Source organism: Mustela nivalis (genome assembly GCF_964662115.1).
Source record: "Mustela nivalis genome assembly, chromosome: 5".
Lineage (NCBI taxonomy): Eukaryota > Metazoa > Chordata > Mammalia > Carnivora > Mustelidae > Mustela > Mustela nivalis.
In genome coordinates, this window is record NC_139024.1 from 73,833,954 (window position 1) to 73,851,554 (window position 17,601).

General features: G+C 37.8%; 1 protein-coding gene across 1 annotated transcript in view; it reads right to left on the reverse strand.

Annotated features, from left to right (window-relative positions):
- Positions 1-421: 421 nt before the first annotated feature.
- Positions 422-17,601, reverse strand: part of TRMT11 (tRNA methyltransferase 11 homolog) — a 58,051-nt gene continuing 40,871 nt past the window's right edge. The window contains 1 exon segment of the mRNA XM_082729899.1: positions 422-994. Within this exon segment, the coding sequence (XP_082586025.1) occupies positions 863-994 (132 nt within the window). The 3' untranslated portion in view covers positions 422-862.

Consider the following 17,601-nt stretch of genomic DNA (forward strand, 5'->3'; position numbering starts at 1 on the left):
AGTGGTTTTCAAACAAGATATTTTCATGATGGACACTATGTAGACTCAGCAAAGTTTCTCCTTCAAGAAAAATATAGCTTCTATTTCAAAGAGCTCTGATTAGGCCTAATACCATTAGGGAACCATCAAGGACTTGTGTTGTTGTTTCTGCTCTTTAACTATCGGTTACTCTCTAAACCAAAAATTGTGGGTAGTTAATTTGACCAAGGTCTAGGAATGCAGGAGCAAGTCCAAGGTATAGACGAGCTTCAGATGTGGACAGGCTTCAAGGAGTTGGGGAGCTTTTCAGGTCGCCAGGTCCTAGCCTTTCTCCTCCTTACCATTATCACTGTCATTACATACTAGCCTGGAATTCATTTAAAAAAAAAAAAAATCATTTCTTTTATCACCTCCCCCCTAAAAAACAGTGAATACAACACAATTTTAGGAATCCTCAATAAGCTTTATTAGTGGCACTGTAAATCAATTACAATCAGAAAGCAAATAAACAAACCCACTGATGAATAAATTCTTAATCATGGTTAGTTAATTGCTTATAACATATTCGGCAGGTATCTGTTTAAAAAGTCAACAAAATCAGCTCTCCTTGCAAATTAATTATCAAAAATATAACTGTTTTCAATTTCCATAATACTTGAAAATACAAATATAAATTAAATAAGGTTCCAAAGACCACATAAAACAAAATAATCTATAAAACAAAGCTAATTGTAAGAGAATTGTTCAATTTACTTTGTAGCTTTTATTTTGTTATATAAAATTATTTAAAAGAGTATATGTTATCTGTATCATACATGGACGTCCACATCCAGATGTCTTTCCTGTTAAATCCTTACTCTTCCCATTGTCAAAATCTTAATTTTCACTGTTGGCTAGATTTCTCGTCCTTGGCAATTCTTTTTGTAACGCCACTGAAATATTTCTCACGGAAGGAATTATGACCTTGGTATAGGAGAAAGTGATCGCTTAACAGATGTGAATACTCGTCCCGGTTCTGGTTGGTTAGAAAATATAAAAAACAAAGATGTTTGAGTTATTTCTTTGCTTAGCTGGAAACCAATGCAGTTATTACTTTAAGCAAAATCTCCCCTCTCTGGGGCATGTTTGTTTTTCTTTATTATCTGAATTAGAAATACACCACTGTTCTGTATCTGTATCAAGCTTGCATATCCAACAGTGTTTTAATCTGCTTCATCTTGTGTGATCCACGCAACAATTCTCTGCACAGAGAGACTACATACTTTTTGCTGGAAAAACAGAGATCCAGAGAGGGCCAAAGAGAACCACCCCGGGCAACACAAGTCAAGACAATCACGAGCATCTTCAGATTCACGGTTTAGCACAAACTGAAATCAACTGTGACTGTAAGAATCATCACACCAGGAAGCCTCTACTCCGAAAATATTTTGTATGATGTCATACAGAGAAATAAAACTATATGGAGGTATATCCATATTTAGTCCTCAAAATAAACTAGTCCTGGCAACTTTAACCACAGTAGATGAAGAGGCTAAACAAGTGATTTCCATACTTTAAGACATCAAGAGACGGGGAAGCACTGGGGCTCAGACTGATGTTTAGGCAATTGAAATACAAACCTGGGGTAGAATGCTCTACTTCATCCTAGGAAACTGAGGGCTAATGAGCTTCTCATCCAATTTCACTAAGCCATCTCAAACTGTGAAAAAATCTAATCGGAAATAAAATCTCAAAATCTCACTTCCTATGTACGTCTGTAAATTCAGATTCTACTGCATGTAAATTGATGTGATTTTGAGAACAAATGTAAAGACACAAATAGAAAATACAAAGCCTAATTTTTTATATCTAGGTTTCAATATCAAAATGGTACCTATAAATATATCTGGAATACAACAATCTTCAAAATATTTTTACATTTTTCCTTATTCCCGTATGAGATGAGTATCTTTATCTCTTTCCTCATATCTAACATTCAATAAAAGCCCAGGTGTAGCAAAATTACATCGGCTGATTTGTTTTTTCAGAAATGATTTTGCCACAGATATTAAAAAACAAACAAACAAAAAAATCACACAAAACACAAAATTATTAAACCTGCCCAGATTTCTGGATTCATTACAAAAAAAGAAAAAAAGGCCTTCCCTGTGGCACCATTCTGCCATTCCGTGTTGCAGCCTGCATTCCATTTCACTTATCCACAGGATTCTACTTTCCTCTCCTAAGAATTTTGTTGGTTCATCTCTCTTGCTCTCTCTGCTATGAAGCCTTCATTCTCTTGTGAGTTTCCTTATTATCTTTTTCGTGGTCTCAGGAAGAACACAGGACAACCTGCATTGTCACCCCCACCACCTTGGACTGGAACCCCTTTCCCATCCTCCTGCTGTATCTAGTAGCTCCCCATTTGATCAGTACCTCAGCCAGCTCAGTACAGGAATTAGTGAAAAGAAAAATACTACCCTAGAAATTGTAAGAAGTAACACCATCCATTTTCTCTGCACAAGGAAAAAAAACTACCAGGCCTGAGGCACTTATGACCCAAAAGCAGGTACAGGGCTACTTATGTACCAGGCATTGTTCCAAGCACTTTATATACACTGACTCATTCAATCCTTACAATGACATAAGAACAGCCTAAAGTTCTCTCCACTTTACAGATGAGGAAACTTGAGGCACAGAAAGGTTAACTAGCTTGCCCACAATCACACAGCTCTTGAGTTAAAAAGCCAAGGTATAAATACATTTCCAGAGACTGAGCTCTTAACCTGCATGCTGTATTGCTTCTAACAATCACATCATTAAAAAAGTAAACCATGAGAATAAAGGTAAAGTATCAAATTTTTAAAATACCACTTAAATTTTATGACACTAAGTATATTAGTGTCACTAATATACTTATATATACTTTATACACTAACTATAAATTCCTGTAAGCACATGAAAACATGCCAATTGTTACTAACTTCAGGCTATATAATTTCTAAAAGATAAAAGATAAATCTTATCTGATCAACCTGTAGGTATACGATTAAGGAATACCAAATGAAACGTGGCATTTACTAGGTATTTATTATGGGCCAAAAACAATACAAACGTTTTATATAAACCCATCAGCTCTTGGAGAGAAGTACACTACTACTAGCATCCCCCACAGATGAGGAAGTAAAGAGTACAGGCCCAAGAGAGCACAGCTGGTAAGTGATAAGGATTTAAACATACATCTACTTGACCCTTGATACCATACTCTTAACTGCAACATAATGAGGATTTCTCCAACAGAGCTAACTTTTTCCTCAACTCAAGGAGTATCTCTGGGGATCCAGATGATAAACTAAGCCTTTGACAGCTGAGCTGCCTACCCACGAAGCAACAGAACTGGATCGGAAGTTTTACCAACTTAGTGCTAGCAAATAAGAGGATTACTTCAGTGAAACAAGAGGATAATTTCAAAACAAAATTTTTATACAAAGAGAACATCTAGGGAGCCACAAGGATGCCTGAGGGATACCATAATCCTATGAGTGTCATCGATTTCAGAAGATTCTAGTCTGGTCCACATCTCAGAACTGTTCAAGGACAGCAGCAATATAGAACAATCCAGCATTTAACCTTGGCTTGCGCGTTTCAACTTTCATCAAAAGTCTGACTCAAAAGAGTCAGCTGAAAGGAAGGGATATGCCATTATCTGCTCCTCCAAGGATTCTAAATTCTATCCCTGTATCAAATAAGATCTCCAGAAAATATGTCCACTTCCTGACCTACGTTAGCGTCATCCTGGCAGAAGTGTCACTTGGTTACACTTCAGAGCTTCATCCAGATGCCGACATCTCTCCGGCTGCTTGACTTCTCCTCACAGCTCCGTGCGTCATTCTCCACCTGGGCACTGAAATCAGAAGCCTGGGTCAAATTCCTCTTCATTTTCCTCTCACATTGAGTCAGACCTCGAATCTTCCCTTCTGCATCCTAAATGTCTCAAATCCACTTCTCTCGCCCACAGAGTCAGTAAGGAGTTTCAGCTTCATTGTACCTTCCTGCCTTTTTCCCCTAAACAGCCAGTTGCCATGCCTTCAGCGGCTCCCTCTCCAGTCTATTTTCCTTACTGAGACCAAACTCAACTTGTTCAAACACAAACGTAATATGTCAGTATTTCTGGCTAAAATCCAAATGGGTTCAAACTTGCCCCAATTCTGAGGCTTTCCCCTCACTGTCTGGGATGAGAGTCAACTGCACCACCAGTCTGCTGAATAGCCTCTCCGTTTCCTCTGCCACACCAGGGGAATCAGGCAATGAGGTCCTTCCCAGGTCTGCCTTCTGTCTTCTCTCCTCCCTGTGACGCCTCCAAGCCACACACGATCACCTCTCTGTTGAAATGCATTGGAGACTACTTCAGGGAATGTTCTGGAGCTGCAGTGGTGAAGACGAGAAGATAGATTCCAACATGCAGGCTTAGAGTAAGACATTTGAGAATGGGCTGGAGACTGACTGAGACTCAGTTGCTAGTGGGTCTAGACCACCTACACTGCCAATTACACAGCTCACCAGGGGAAGCAAAAGTACAAGACAAAAGCTGAAACACAATGGGAGACAGGCTTCCCCACAGACCAAAGAGATAGCTTAACAAAATAGCTTGTCTTTGACCTAAAGGACATAAACAGGACAAACTGGGGATAAAAAGCAGAGAATATGGACGATCAGAGTAAGAGAACAGAAATGAACAGCAGGAGCCTGGAAAACCCAAAAAGGAGTAATTACGACCTATGCTAATTAATGGCTATCAAGAAAACGTACTACCGGGGCACCTGGGTGGCTCAGCTGGTTAAGTGTCTGCCTTTGGCTCCGATCATGATCCTGGGATCTGGGATCAAGCCCTGTGCCAGGCTCCCTGCTTAGTGGGGGAGTCTGCTTCTCCCGCTCCCTCTGCCCTTCAACCCTGCTCAAGCTCTATTACTTTTTCAAATAAATAAAATCTTTCAACAAAAGAAAAAGAAAACATTTTACTACGTATGGCATAATGGCATATTTATTTGAGTAGTTTAGATCTCAAGACTTCCTCAGAATAGAGGAAAAGCAAAATAAGCCCCTACCAGACCATATATTCAGTGGTACAGGGACCTAGAGGCAGAGAAATACATGCTCCTGGAAAAAGTTAGGAAAGGCAATAACCTTAGAGATGCAATCTCTGGGAGGAAAAAAAAAATTCCTATTTTATCTCTCCAGGAGTACAGAATAATCAGTGTGAGGTATGTGTTTGGGTCCAATGCTGGAATGCCTTCTTCTGAAAGGCTGATCATGAAATAAGATATTCATAACAAAAACTCCTGAAAAACCCCAAAACCCCAAATCTCTTGTGCAGTCAGAGATCTGGCAAGAGCTGCTCCATTACCTAGTAGCATTAAGTCTTGCTTCAAGGTAAGAGAGACACCCCAGGAATGTCAGCTACCACTTTCATCTAAGTGGAAACATCATAGTTCATAAAATGTTCCACATGAAACATTCGGTAGTACCTATAGTCTATCACATATTATCATATACATGCCATACATGTAAATACCACACACCTTTGTACAATACACATTTAAAATATATCCTTTCCACATGAAATCTACTATTTGCAACTGTTCAGAATTTAGGTTACCTTGATGCTGAAGAAAATGGCAAACTTGATTGGTTTTTTTTTTCTTTGATTCTATCTTCAGTTTATCAGGGCTCACACTTGAGATGATGATATTCAACTCTACATATTTTTCATCGCCTTTTCATGACTCCTCTCTATTCACATTCCCAGCCCATCTCAACCAAGAATATCTGCAGATTTTTTTTTCAACTCCGTATCTTGAAGACCAAAGTGCTAACAAAAAGGAGAAGAGTATCCTCAAGCAACACAACCCTTGATGTCCCCCATACGTCAAGCTCAAGCTTGCCCCAGTGTTTGACTGCTGGTCTCCCTAACACTTCCAAATCTCTCTAACACTATCAGTCTTTGTATCATCTATGTATCCTAAGACCTGAGTTCTGCCAGTTATTAGTAAGCAAGAAAATACTTCATAGAAAATAAAAACACACAAAGACTTAAGAAATGCCCAGAGAGAAAACTATGGCAGTGCATTATTACAGACTATCCTTCCCAAATTTCATAACTACCAGTTAAATTTTGGAGCATGTTAGTAGTTAAGGAGTTACGATTAAAATATTAAGATTATCGATTACACTGTTTCTTAGACACTTACCATCTAAAAAGTTTTATTGCTGAGGTATAGTGGATACAGTGTTGTATTAGTTTCAGGTGAACAACATAGTGATTCAACAATTTTTGTACATTACTCAATGCTCATAACAGTGTTTATCACCATCAGTCACCACACATGACAATATTATTGACTATACTCCCTATACTGCACATGTCTTCATTTCCACCACCTATTTTATAATTGGAAGTCTGTATCTCTTAATCCCCTTCACCTATTTTGCTCATCCCCCCATACCCACTTTCCCTCTGGTAACCACCAGCTTGTTCTCTGTATTTAAGAGTCAGTTTGGGGGCACTTAGGTGGCTCAGTCACTAAGCGTCTGCCTTTGGCTTGGGTCATGACCCCAGGGTCCTGAGACTGAGCCTCACATTGGGCAAGATTCTTGCTCAGCGGGGAGCCTGCTTCTCCCTCTCCCACTCCCCCTGCTTATGTTCCCTCTTTCTTTGTCTCTCTGTCAAGTAAATAAATAAAAATCTTAAAAAAAAAAAAAGAGTCCATGTGTTCATTTGCTTTTTAGATTCCACAGCTAAGTGAAATCATATAGTATTTGCCTTTCTCTGTCTGATTTCACTTAGCACAATACCCTCTAGGTCCATCCATACTATCATAAATGGCAAAATCCCATATTTTTATGGCTACATAGTATTTCACTGTACATATACACCAGATCTTCTTTATTCATTCGACAATTGATGAATTCCTGGGTTGCTTCTGTGCCTTGGCTATTGTAAATAATGCTGCAATAAACAGAGGGGTGTGTATATCTTTTTGAATTCATGTCTTTACTCTGAGTAAATACCCAGTGGTGGAATTACTGGATCATATGGTATGTGAGGAAAATCACTGTTTTCCATACTGTTTTCCACAGTAGTTGCTCCAATTTACATTACCACCATCAGTGTGTGAGGGTTCCTGTTTCTCCACATCCTTGTCAACATCTGCTATTTCTTGTCATTTTGATACTAGTCATTCTGACTGGTGTGAGGTGACATCTCATGGTGATTTTGATTTGTTTTGCCCTGATGATGAGTGATATTGAGCATCTTTTCATATGTCTGTTGGGCATCTGCATGTCTTTGGAAAAATGTCTATTGAGGTCCTCTGTCCATTTTTTAATCAGGTTGCTTTTTTTCTGGTGTTCAGCTTTATAAATTCTTTATCTATTTGAGATATCAACACCTTACCAAACATACTGTTTTTTATAACACTTTCTGGAGGAAAATCTGTACTAGCCTCGGATGGCTATATAATGGAATCATATTGCTTTCAAACCTATCACTTAATATTGCAAAATAAACAGCATAAATTTGACAAGAAATTACAAGTTCTGATTCAAGAAAACAATTTATATTTACAACTGTTTTACAAAAGTCAATTATTTTCTGCATCTTTTCCTAGAAGATCATTATGTAAATTTTGCAGATAAGGAAATGGAAACTGAACCAGTCTAAGTTGTCTGTCACAGATCACACAGTCAGTAGGTAGCATTTGCAGAATTGTGGCCTAGATCAGACTTTGAAACCCATGCTTTTTCCATCAAACTTATTTTTTTAGTAGAAATTATATCAAAACAATAGTTAAAGAGTTAACTTCCCACATGATAGATTAGTGGGTCATTCAAAGTGGAGTTTGACAGCTAGAGGACATTCCTCACGGTACAGCAACATTATGGTAGCATGTATTTCTGATCTAAGCTTTTAGACAAAACCCCTTTAACCACTGTCCCACCCAGCCAATTTCCTGCCCTATCAGTACTGCTAATTCTAAACATAAACCACTCGAGGAATTTTAACACAATTGCCAAAGAAACCTTACAATTGGTAGTGTACTTTTATGTGCATACTGCCCTCTGCTGGCTGAAGTAGATAAATCATTCCTTAAGGTATTTCTTGATGTGGGTTAATGATCATTAAAGGACAGTTGACTGTACATCTGACCGTCAGTCCCTCCCTGTTTTTGAGTCCTGCCTGCTGTAAACATCTAGAGTCACAGAGCACCAGCATGACCACGATGGCCATCTTTCACCAGGAAACATTAGCATTTATTCACACCATTTTATTTTTTAAAGGATGATGTGGAAATATACAAATAAAAATCCACCTTGGTGACTCTAAAGTATATCACTGTCCTCCATGTCCAACCCAGAACTGCAAATTATCCTCTAATCAAAGAAAGAAAAAGTACATAACTAGACCTTGTTCAAGTTAATCCTTATTCAAGTTAATTAGGACTCTAATTTTTACAACTCTACAATGAGTAAGGAACAAAAAAGACATTAAAAGGAAAGTACTTCAGCCACTTATAATTTAATAATTTTTAATCTCAATGGGAATAAATTCTCAAGAAAAGAAACAATATTGTATGTTTTGCAGTAACATTTGATGCGGATACTTTAAATGGATATAATGATACCCTGAATTATACTGTGAGAATAGACACATGAAAGAGTGTTTCTCAAACTGGGCATCATAAATCACTCAGACTTTAAAGGAACTGAAGATTTTTCATTGAGAAATCCATTTAGGTAAAACTATCCTTCTGATTACTGCTTTCTCCCAGAAACCTGTCATTCTTTGCTATCATCTCCTCCTTAAACCGAGGGAAGGTGTTATGACTTTCCACAATATGGTGAATTCGACTACTTTTTTGGTTTGCTTCTCATTAGAAATGAGGCCTAGGTATTGAGGGACTCAAACATTTTCTAACACTGATTTTTGAAGAGCGATGTCAGGTAATGACAAAATTCTGTGTACTCTGAAACAGAAAACTTTGAGTGCTAACTATCCATTCCTACTCTTCCTTCAAATAGATTATTTAAATATTATTGACTTTGGCTGGTTTTAATTCCAGAGGACCTCAAATAACCCCTGAACAGTTACTAGCCATTCCGTTAGTATTTGTTGAACTGGGTAAAACTGTCAAGATCTGTGAATGCACAGGGCTTATATGCAAGTGGAAGACAGACATTTAAGAATATATACCCAAACATATACTTAGCATTACTAACTGTGACTAAACACTGGAAAGAAAGGGTTACCATAAGAATATGAGACAGCTAGCTAGATGGTGTAAAGAGTATGGACAAAAAAGACTTCCCTAAGAACTAGTATCTACCTAAGAACTAAAAAAGAAATTAAACTTATAGAAAGAGAGGGGAAGAAAACACTAGGGAATACAACAAGAGAGGAAACTCAGCGTGAGAAGACTCCGAGACTAGAAAGAGAGAATACACTATGGGACCTGAAGACAGGCCAGTGTGGCTAAGACTTAGGCAACAAAAGCAAAGGTGACACATAATGAAATGGGAGACAGGCCAGAAACAGACCACGCTGGCCTTGAAGCTTATGGGAAGGATTCTGCATTTCATTCTAAATTCCACAGAAAGTCCTTGATGACTTTTAAGCAGGGGAGTTTCAATACCTATTTATATTCTGGAGTCAGATGCACTACCAATGTGCCATGAGATCACAGAGCTTACCTATGTACATTCTTAAAGATACTTCTGGCTACTATGTAGAAAATCCAATGGCAGGAGAAAGCACAGAACCAGGGAAGGCAGCTGGGACACTGCAAGAGCAGTAGCCTAGAAAAGCCCCCACATGCTTCAGGAGGAGGGGGGAAAGGAGAAAAAATATGCAAAAAAACTATCATCCACTCAATTATCTCAACCCAGATTTCTGGAAGTTAACACCTGTCACCCTCCACCCAATTATCCAATCAGTCATTAAGTCCTATCCTGTCTACCTGCCCAAGAAACTCTGCATTCTATTAACTCCTCTACAATCTCCAATTCTACCTTTTTTAGTTTATAGCTTCATCATCTTTACATGACGTCAGGAGCCTCCACACTGGTACCGCAGGTATCTTTCCACAACTCAAACTTGCCTGCAGAAAACACCAACTTCTGCCATTCTTCTATGTAGTAACCCTCATGGCTTGCCATCACCACAAAGATAAACTTGAAGTTCTTTGGTATGTCAAGACCTTCAGGAGCAGACATTCTTTGGGGTTCAACTTTGCTTCCAACCAACCATTCCGTCCACCCTGAATACTTAGTATTTCAGTCATGCTAAAATGTCTAGGGATTACTGAATGTTCCACAATCCCTCTCATGCCTCTGTACCTTTGCTCAAAATACTGGCATCCTCTCTTGGCTTGAATACCATTTTCTCAAGTAGATGCTCTATGGTGTTCACACAGCACCTTGCACAGATCACTACAAAACCAAACACATGAGGCTGGAACGAGTCAAGTGTTCAAGTGACTTCTCTTATGTGCAAGGCTCTCTAAGGATAAAGACTATGACTTAACTCAGTTTAGCCTCACCACCTTACACAAATGGTCCCATAAACACATGATGAGTGATGAAAACCAGGGTTTTCCCCTCAGGGAACATGTAATCAAGTCAGGGAAAGAAAACATACAAAAATAGGAGAAGTACGTGAATGTAAAAATCATTAAAAGATATAGTTTTGTTTCTCTTTCTCACAGCACCTTTTATAAAATTTCATCTGTCCTCAAGACCTTACATTAATATGTTTATCCACCCCCAGCAAAAACTTACAACCTCTTTTACAGAGAAAAAGGGAGTCATCATGTATGAGTTTCCTCTACTTCCTTGCCCCTCACCCTATCCTCTACTACACACTGGATCCCCCCAACCTCATCCTATCCTATAAACAAGTCCGTGCTTCACCTCTCACATCACCCCCATCCACATTCTGACTAATGCCAAGTTCTCCCTCACTATGTCCTTTTACTGCCAAAAGAAGTTACTTTTATAGAATCCCCCAGACTTTGATAAAAATACCTGAGGATAATCATCAATGTATAAAATTACTATTTAAAAACACGACATATCCCCTAGAAAAGTGTCATTTTGGGAATTAAGCTGTAGAAGACCAGAGCCATTCATAAGAAATCCAAATGGTTTCTGTTATAATTATGGGTCAGGTTTAAGTTGTCCTTTTTTACTTACTGACAATTCCTGATAGTGAGATAATGATTTCTTCTACCTCACTAGTATTAACCTTAAGTCATTTATATTCTCAGAGTGACAGTAGTTTACATAAAACAGCAGTTTCACTGCAAACAACTGAGTACAAATGGCTTATGAAACTTATTCTATGATAAGTAAAAACCAATGATGCTGTCATCATAGTGAAAGCCACCAAACCAACAACGCTCATCTAACTTTGTCAAGAAAGACTCACTCCTGTATTCTTAAAATGGATTAAAGCTATAATATACATTCTTACATAAGGTAAGAGGAAGAAGGCAAAGAGATGGAAGAGAAAAAGTGAGTACATTCTCTTTCTTGTAATCAGTAGAGAGTGAAATGAAAGGTAAATGACAGTGCTGAATATAAGGGGCCTCGGTTCAGCATCAGGGTAATGACCCATGTCCGGCTTTTGTTTAAAAATCCTTCTCACTTTATCAAAGCTTCCCACTGTTCTACATCTGGTACTGGACAGTAGCTATAGAAACCACTTGTGCTAAAGTTATACAACGATAAACAGCACTAGGCCATTTGCAAACCAAGGACAAGTAGGTCAAAAGTCTGGCATCTAATACTATTAAGAGAAACCTCTAGCATTATTCTTAGTGGGACCAAGGTAAGGGTGGAAATCTTTATCCCTAAATTAGGTATTCATAAATAATCTGTACTTTAAAAATTTCATTTTTCTGCAAGATATTAAGTTATCTATAGTCTATTATTTTAATATATTAAAATTGTCATTAAGTTCTGAAAATAAGTAACATTTCATGATTCAACTTTGACATCAGGCACTCAGCACATAATTTCTTCCTAACTGTAAAAAGATCATCATGGATATTTATGCTATCATGGCAACAGAGAACTATAAGTACTTTCTACATGGTCTCCATGGAAAGATACATTAACTTTATAAAAATCAGAACTTAACCTCAAATATTAAAAGAATACAGAACTGACACACCAGATAAAAATAAAACAACTTATTAGTTCCTATATCCAAATATTTAATTAAAACTAAGTACATAGCAAAGGATGAGTACTAGACCAAAATATATACTAGCATGCACATACATGTTATTTTGCTTTGAGACTACTTTCCTAGTTGACTTTTTTAAACTGTCACCATCCATTAAAAGAAAAATTAACAAAAATACACATGCACTTATATAAAGATCAAAACAAGCATAATTAATTTGCTTACAGATCAATTCAATAGCAATAACACTACAAAGGAAAGCAAGAAAGTGATTCCTATAACAATGAGATTAATGGTTACACCTGAAGGAAGAGGTGTTTATGATCAGAAATAGCCACCAAAAGGGGTGCTTCTGGGGTGCTATAATCCTAACCTTGGTGGTAGTTACAGAGATGTTCACTTTATAATTATTCATTAACCTGTACATGTGTTTTAGGCAAAAACAAACAAACAAACAAAAAACCGTATGTTTAAAAATCTCATGGTTGTATTCCTGGTGGGTCATGGAGGCAGAAGAAGACCGATGTTCATGTTTGAATTTGAAAAACATTAGAAAGATAATTCTAAGTTAAACATATCATAAATAAAAATACAAAAAACAAATTAGTAAGTAGTAAGTAGAATTTTAAAAGAAGTTCCAGAGGATCATGGAGACTCCACATAAATAAATAAACTTCTTATTTCCCTAAACCATTCGTACCTCGGGACTCCCAGATCAAACTTGTATTTTGCAACTGACCTCTAAGATTCTATAATGGGACATGAGTATATTAAAGACTGTTTTACTATCATAGCTTCAAAATATGATCATTACAGCTGGAGCATAATGACAGATGCTCTCTACCTTCAGAAAACTGCATTTGACAGATGCTCTCTACCTTCAGAAAACTGCAAATAAAAGAGATATATACTAGAATCCGGGTGTCTTAAATGATTACCTTCCTAGAGTAGGTAGGGGATAAACATTTGCTTTTTCTTGGTTGATCAGAAACAATAATTTAAAACCATCACGACAGTATGAACAAAATACCCAGTTTGTTTGGCAAAAATCATCTAGTTGAAGATATGTAAAAGAAAACGTCAAATTATGACCCTTTAAGATTTAAATTCAAGGAGAAGTACCAATTACATTACAGCTAAAGCAAGCCATTCAGAACAAGATAACATGAGACAAGTAGATGATGTGATCCTTTAAACTTCATTCAACATGATATGCACATTCTCCCAGGCTTCTATCTACTCTTAAAAGCTGTTTTCAAAGATCTCAAGCCAAAACATAATTTATAGATAACACAAATAGTTTCTTTCTGACTTACTATTAGAAATAATTTTTTAAAAGAGTCTTTCTTGGCCTTTCTCTCTCTCATACATACATATTTGGATGATAATGAATACTGTACTATGTTACAACCTCCATTAAAGTTCACATCTAATTATCATGTTCTTACTTAGTATCACCTGGTCTTATTTTTCTCACTGATAAATGAATCAGCGTCTCCTTCCCACTGGGCACATTCTAGGATTGAAATACTTCGCACTTAATCGCTAATCTTTCATACCTCTAACTGAAAGGAAAATATGCACTGTCCTGGCATGAGATAGGCAAAAACAAAATATTTCAGAATGAAAGGTCAGCCAGTGAGAACCACCTTTAACTCAGATAGCTGCCAAAACAAGTGACCATTAATTCTGAGAACAGATAAATCATAACGAAATAGACACAAGCATTATGTCAGCAAATCATCAGTTCATGACTAGCAGCACTACTGTCATTCTAACATGTAAACGACTTTTCACAAAGACTAATTTCTACTACTTCAAGTCCCCCATAAGTCATTTTCTTAAACAAGAGACCTTAGTGTCTCTTCTCTCCCTTCCTCATTTAAAACATGTTAATGGTTCTTTCTCTCTCCAGAGCTTTAAAATCTTCTGGTCCATAAGTCAAATCCTTCAGTTTTGGACATTCTGATTAATAAAGCATTCATCAGCATCATGTTAGTGGACTCTTCATTCAATCCAAAATTTTAAAAATTAACATTAATTCTCATTACCTGCCACTAAGACTGCCCAATACTCCCTATTATTTAAATCATCTGAACTATACTGACTAACTCACATAATATAACCATAGTCTACATTAGTGTCCATATAATACCTAAAATTCAACTTACCTATACTTCAGTACTTCTCAAATCACAGCATATCAGGGAAACAAGCCACAAAACAAACAGGGCACATGACGGCCCATTTAGTGCAACAGCAACTTAAGATACTTTTTTTTTATACACTTAAACATACTACAGAATAGACTTTAAAAGCTATACGAATGTAAGAAAGTCTCAAAAATGGCTACTTTGGGTACTCTTTTATCTGTCCAAGAATACTGTTGGAAAAGGCAGACAGAGTACTGTTTTAGGTGGTTTTCACTGACAATGTAATATTCTGGTCCATCTGGACAACTCTGGAAATCAGCATTTTTTTTCCAACGAAATTTATATAAGGAAAATGTTTTATAGGAGTATGCACTGTGACCACAACTATATACAGCAGCATCAACTACATATATCAACAGGAAAAATGGATTCTGGTAAAACAAATCCCATTCTACCATGGCGCCCATTAACAATGAGAAAAAATGATCTTTAAAAGACATTAGAAATACGCCACTCAAGAATATTTGCCTTTTAACCTTGGCATATTCCAAAAGCAGAAACTGTCTTGGTAGGCAACATGATGCATAAAAAAGGTCAAAGAATTTCAAGTACAAAGAAGAGTTTTGGTCTCAACTCAGCTACTTCTTAGTCTCTAAAATTAGCAAAATAACATCATCAGATGGGTATGAAAGCTCTGTAAACAGTAAGTAGCATTAAGCATTCCCTTCTCTTTCAGACTGTATCAACAGGGAATAATGGCTTCTCTTACCAGGTGTTTTCATTAATATGGGTAGCAAAAATTATGTTCAACAAGCAAGTCTAAATACTATGGTAATAATGAAAAGATACAAAATTTTATAAAACACCTACATTCTTTAGATAGTTTTCTCATTTAACACCTAAGTTTACATTCTAAAAGGGGAGAGGAAGAACACTTTATAACAATGTATCGAGTGGGCCAAAAGTTATACTGAAATTAAACCTAGTAAGTGACAAACCCAAAATGCAGAAAGACAGTACACAAGAGTGTAAAAATCTACAATTAATAGTTTCCCACTGCCAAAGTCAACAACGCTGAACAAGGCTGAGAATAATTTGTTAGACACGTAACAGAACTGTTTGACAATTTTATGTCATCACTTGAATTATAAAGGACTAGGATCTTGCTGCAATTACATACAGTCCTTTCCATACAAACAGAAGGTAGAAATGGAATGATTAATTCAAAACCAAATATGATTAATTTAACATGACAGTATTTTCAGTAATAGTACACTGCATACTAGTTAAAACTCACTGATGAAATTTGATCTTATAAAGTGAAGGCTGTTTCAAAAACTTATTTGAGCATTGGGCTTTTTTCTTCTATTTTTTTAAAGATTTTATTTATTTATTTGACAGACAGAGATCACAAGTAGGCAGAGAGGCAGGCAGAGAGAGAGAGGAAGGGAAGCAGGCTCCCTGCTGAGCAGAGAGCCCGATGCGGGGCTCGATCCCAGGACCCTGAGACCATGACCTGAGCTGAAGGCAGAGGCTTAACTCACTGAGCCACCCAGGTGCCCCTTTTTTCTTCTTTTTTATATCAATTTGAAAGGACAAAAGTAAAATAATAAAAACAAACAAAAATTAACACTGCCTTTCTAGGTTTAAAAACCTCTAAGGTGAGGGAGGAGTCAAGATGGCAGAGAAGTAGCAGACTGAGATGACATCAGTTCACAGTTCAGCTAGATAGTTATCAAACCATTCTGAACACCTACAAACCCAACAGAAGACCGAAGAGAAGAGCAGCAATTCTAAAAACAGAAAATTGACCATTTTCTGAAAGGTAGGACCTGTGGAGAAGTGAATCTGAAGCAACAGGAAGATAGACCACAGCGGGAGGGGCCAGCTCCTGGCAAGCAGCAGAGCAGTGGAGCACAAAATCAGAACTTTTAGAAGTCGGCTTCACTGACTGACATCACCCCAGAGGCTAAGCGGGGGTGGAGCCCTCGCGGGGACAGTGTGGTCTCAGGTCGTGCAGAGTCACAGAAGGATCGGGGGTGTCTGAGTATAGCAGAGCTCGCAGGTATCAAAGCGGCGAAGCCGGCTACAGAGATGGAGCCAAGGAGTGAGCTCTCAGCTTGGGGTTACCTTAAACTGTGATCTGCAGCACAGTCAGACAACTACCCTTTGAGAAGGGACCCCAAAAGTGGCAGATCCCGGTAGAACCACCTTCATCCACCGGAAGAGCAGAGCAGCAGGAATCTGCTGGGTTTGGAGACTCCACACCGGACTGTGCACCACAGACAAAAATGATTGGTTGGTCACAGGCCAGGTGAGCTCGGAGCGCAGCTGCAGATCAGGGAGACTGGAGTGATTGAGCGCTTTTTTTCCAAGAGTGCACTGAGGAATGGGGCCCCCAGCTCTCGGATCCTCCAGGCAGGAGACTGGGAGGCCGCCATTTTCATTCCCATCCTCCAGAGCTCTCAGAAAGCATTTGGGGAACAAAAATTTCCGAGAGCGAATGAAGCAGATTACTTAGCCCGGCCCCTGGCTAGGGCAATGAAATTCTGCCCTGGGCAAAGACGCTTGAGAATCACTGCAACAGGCCCCTGCCCCAGAAGATCAATAAGAACATCCAGCCAAGACCAAGCTCACTGATCAAGGAGAACAGTAGAATTCCAGAGGAAAGGAAAGCGAAGCATGGAATTAATGGCTTTCTCCCCATGATTTTTTAGTCTTGCAAAGTTAAATTTTTAAAAATTTTTTTCTTATTCTAATTTTTTTTAACTTTTCCTCTTTCCTCTTTAACATCTTTTAACTAGTTTATCTTAACAATACCTTTCTTTAAAAAAAATTTTTTTTAAGATTTTATTTATTTATTTGACAGAGAGAGATCACAAGTAGATGGAGAGGCAGGCAGAGAGAGAGAGAGGAGGAAGCAGGCTCCCTGTTGAGCAGAGAGCCCGATGCGGGACTCGATTCCAGGACCCTGAAATCATGACCTGAGCCGAAGGCAGCGGCCTAACCCACTGAGCCACCCAGGCGCCCTAAAAAAATATTTTTAAACCATCATTATTATAGTCATATTTTATCCTTCATTGTATCTAACTTTATTTTTTGTATACATACAGGGTTCTTTCTTCTAGAAAATATCTGGGATAAAATTTCTTCCAATAGACTGCCTATAGATATATTATAAATCTGGAAAGAGTACCAGAAAAAAAAAGATTTTCCTAAATAAATTAACTTAAAGGAAAGAAAATG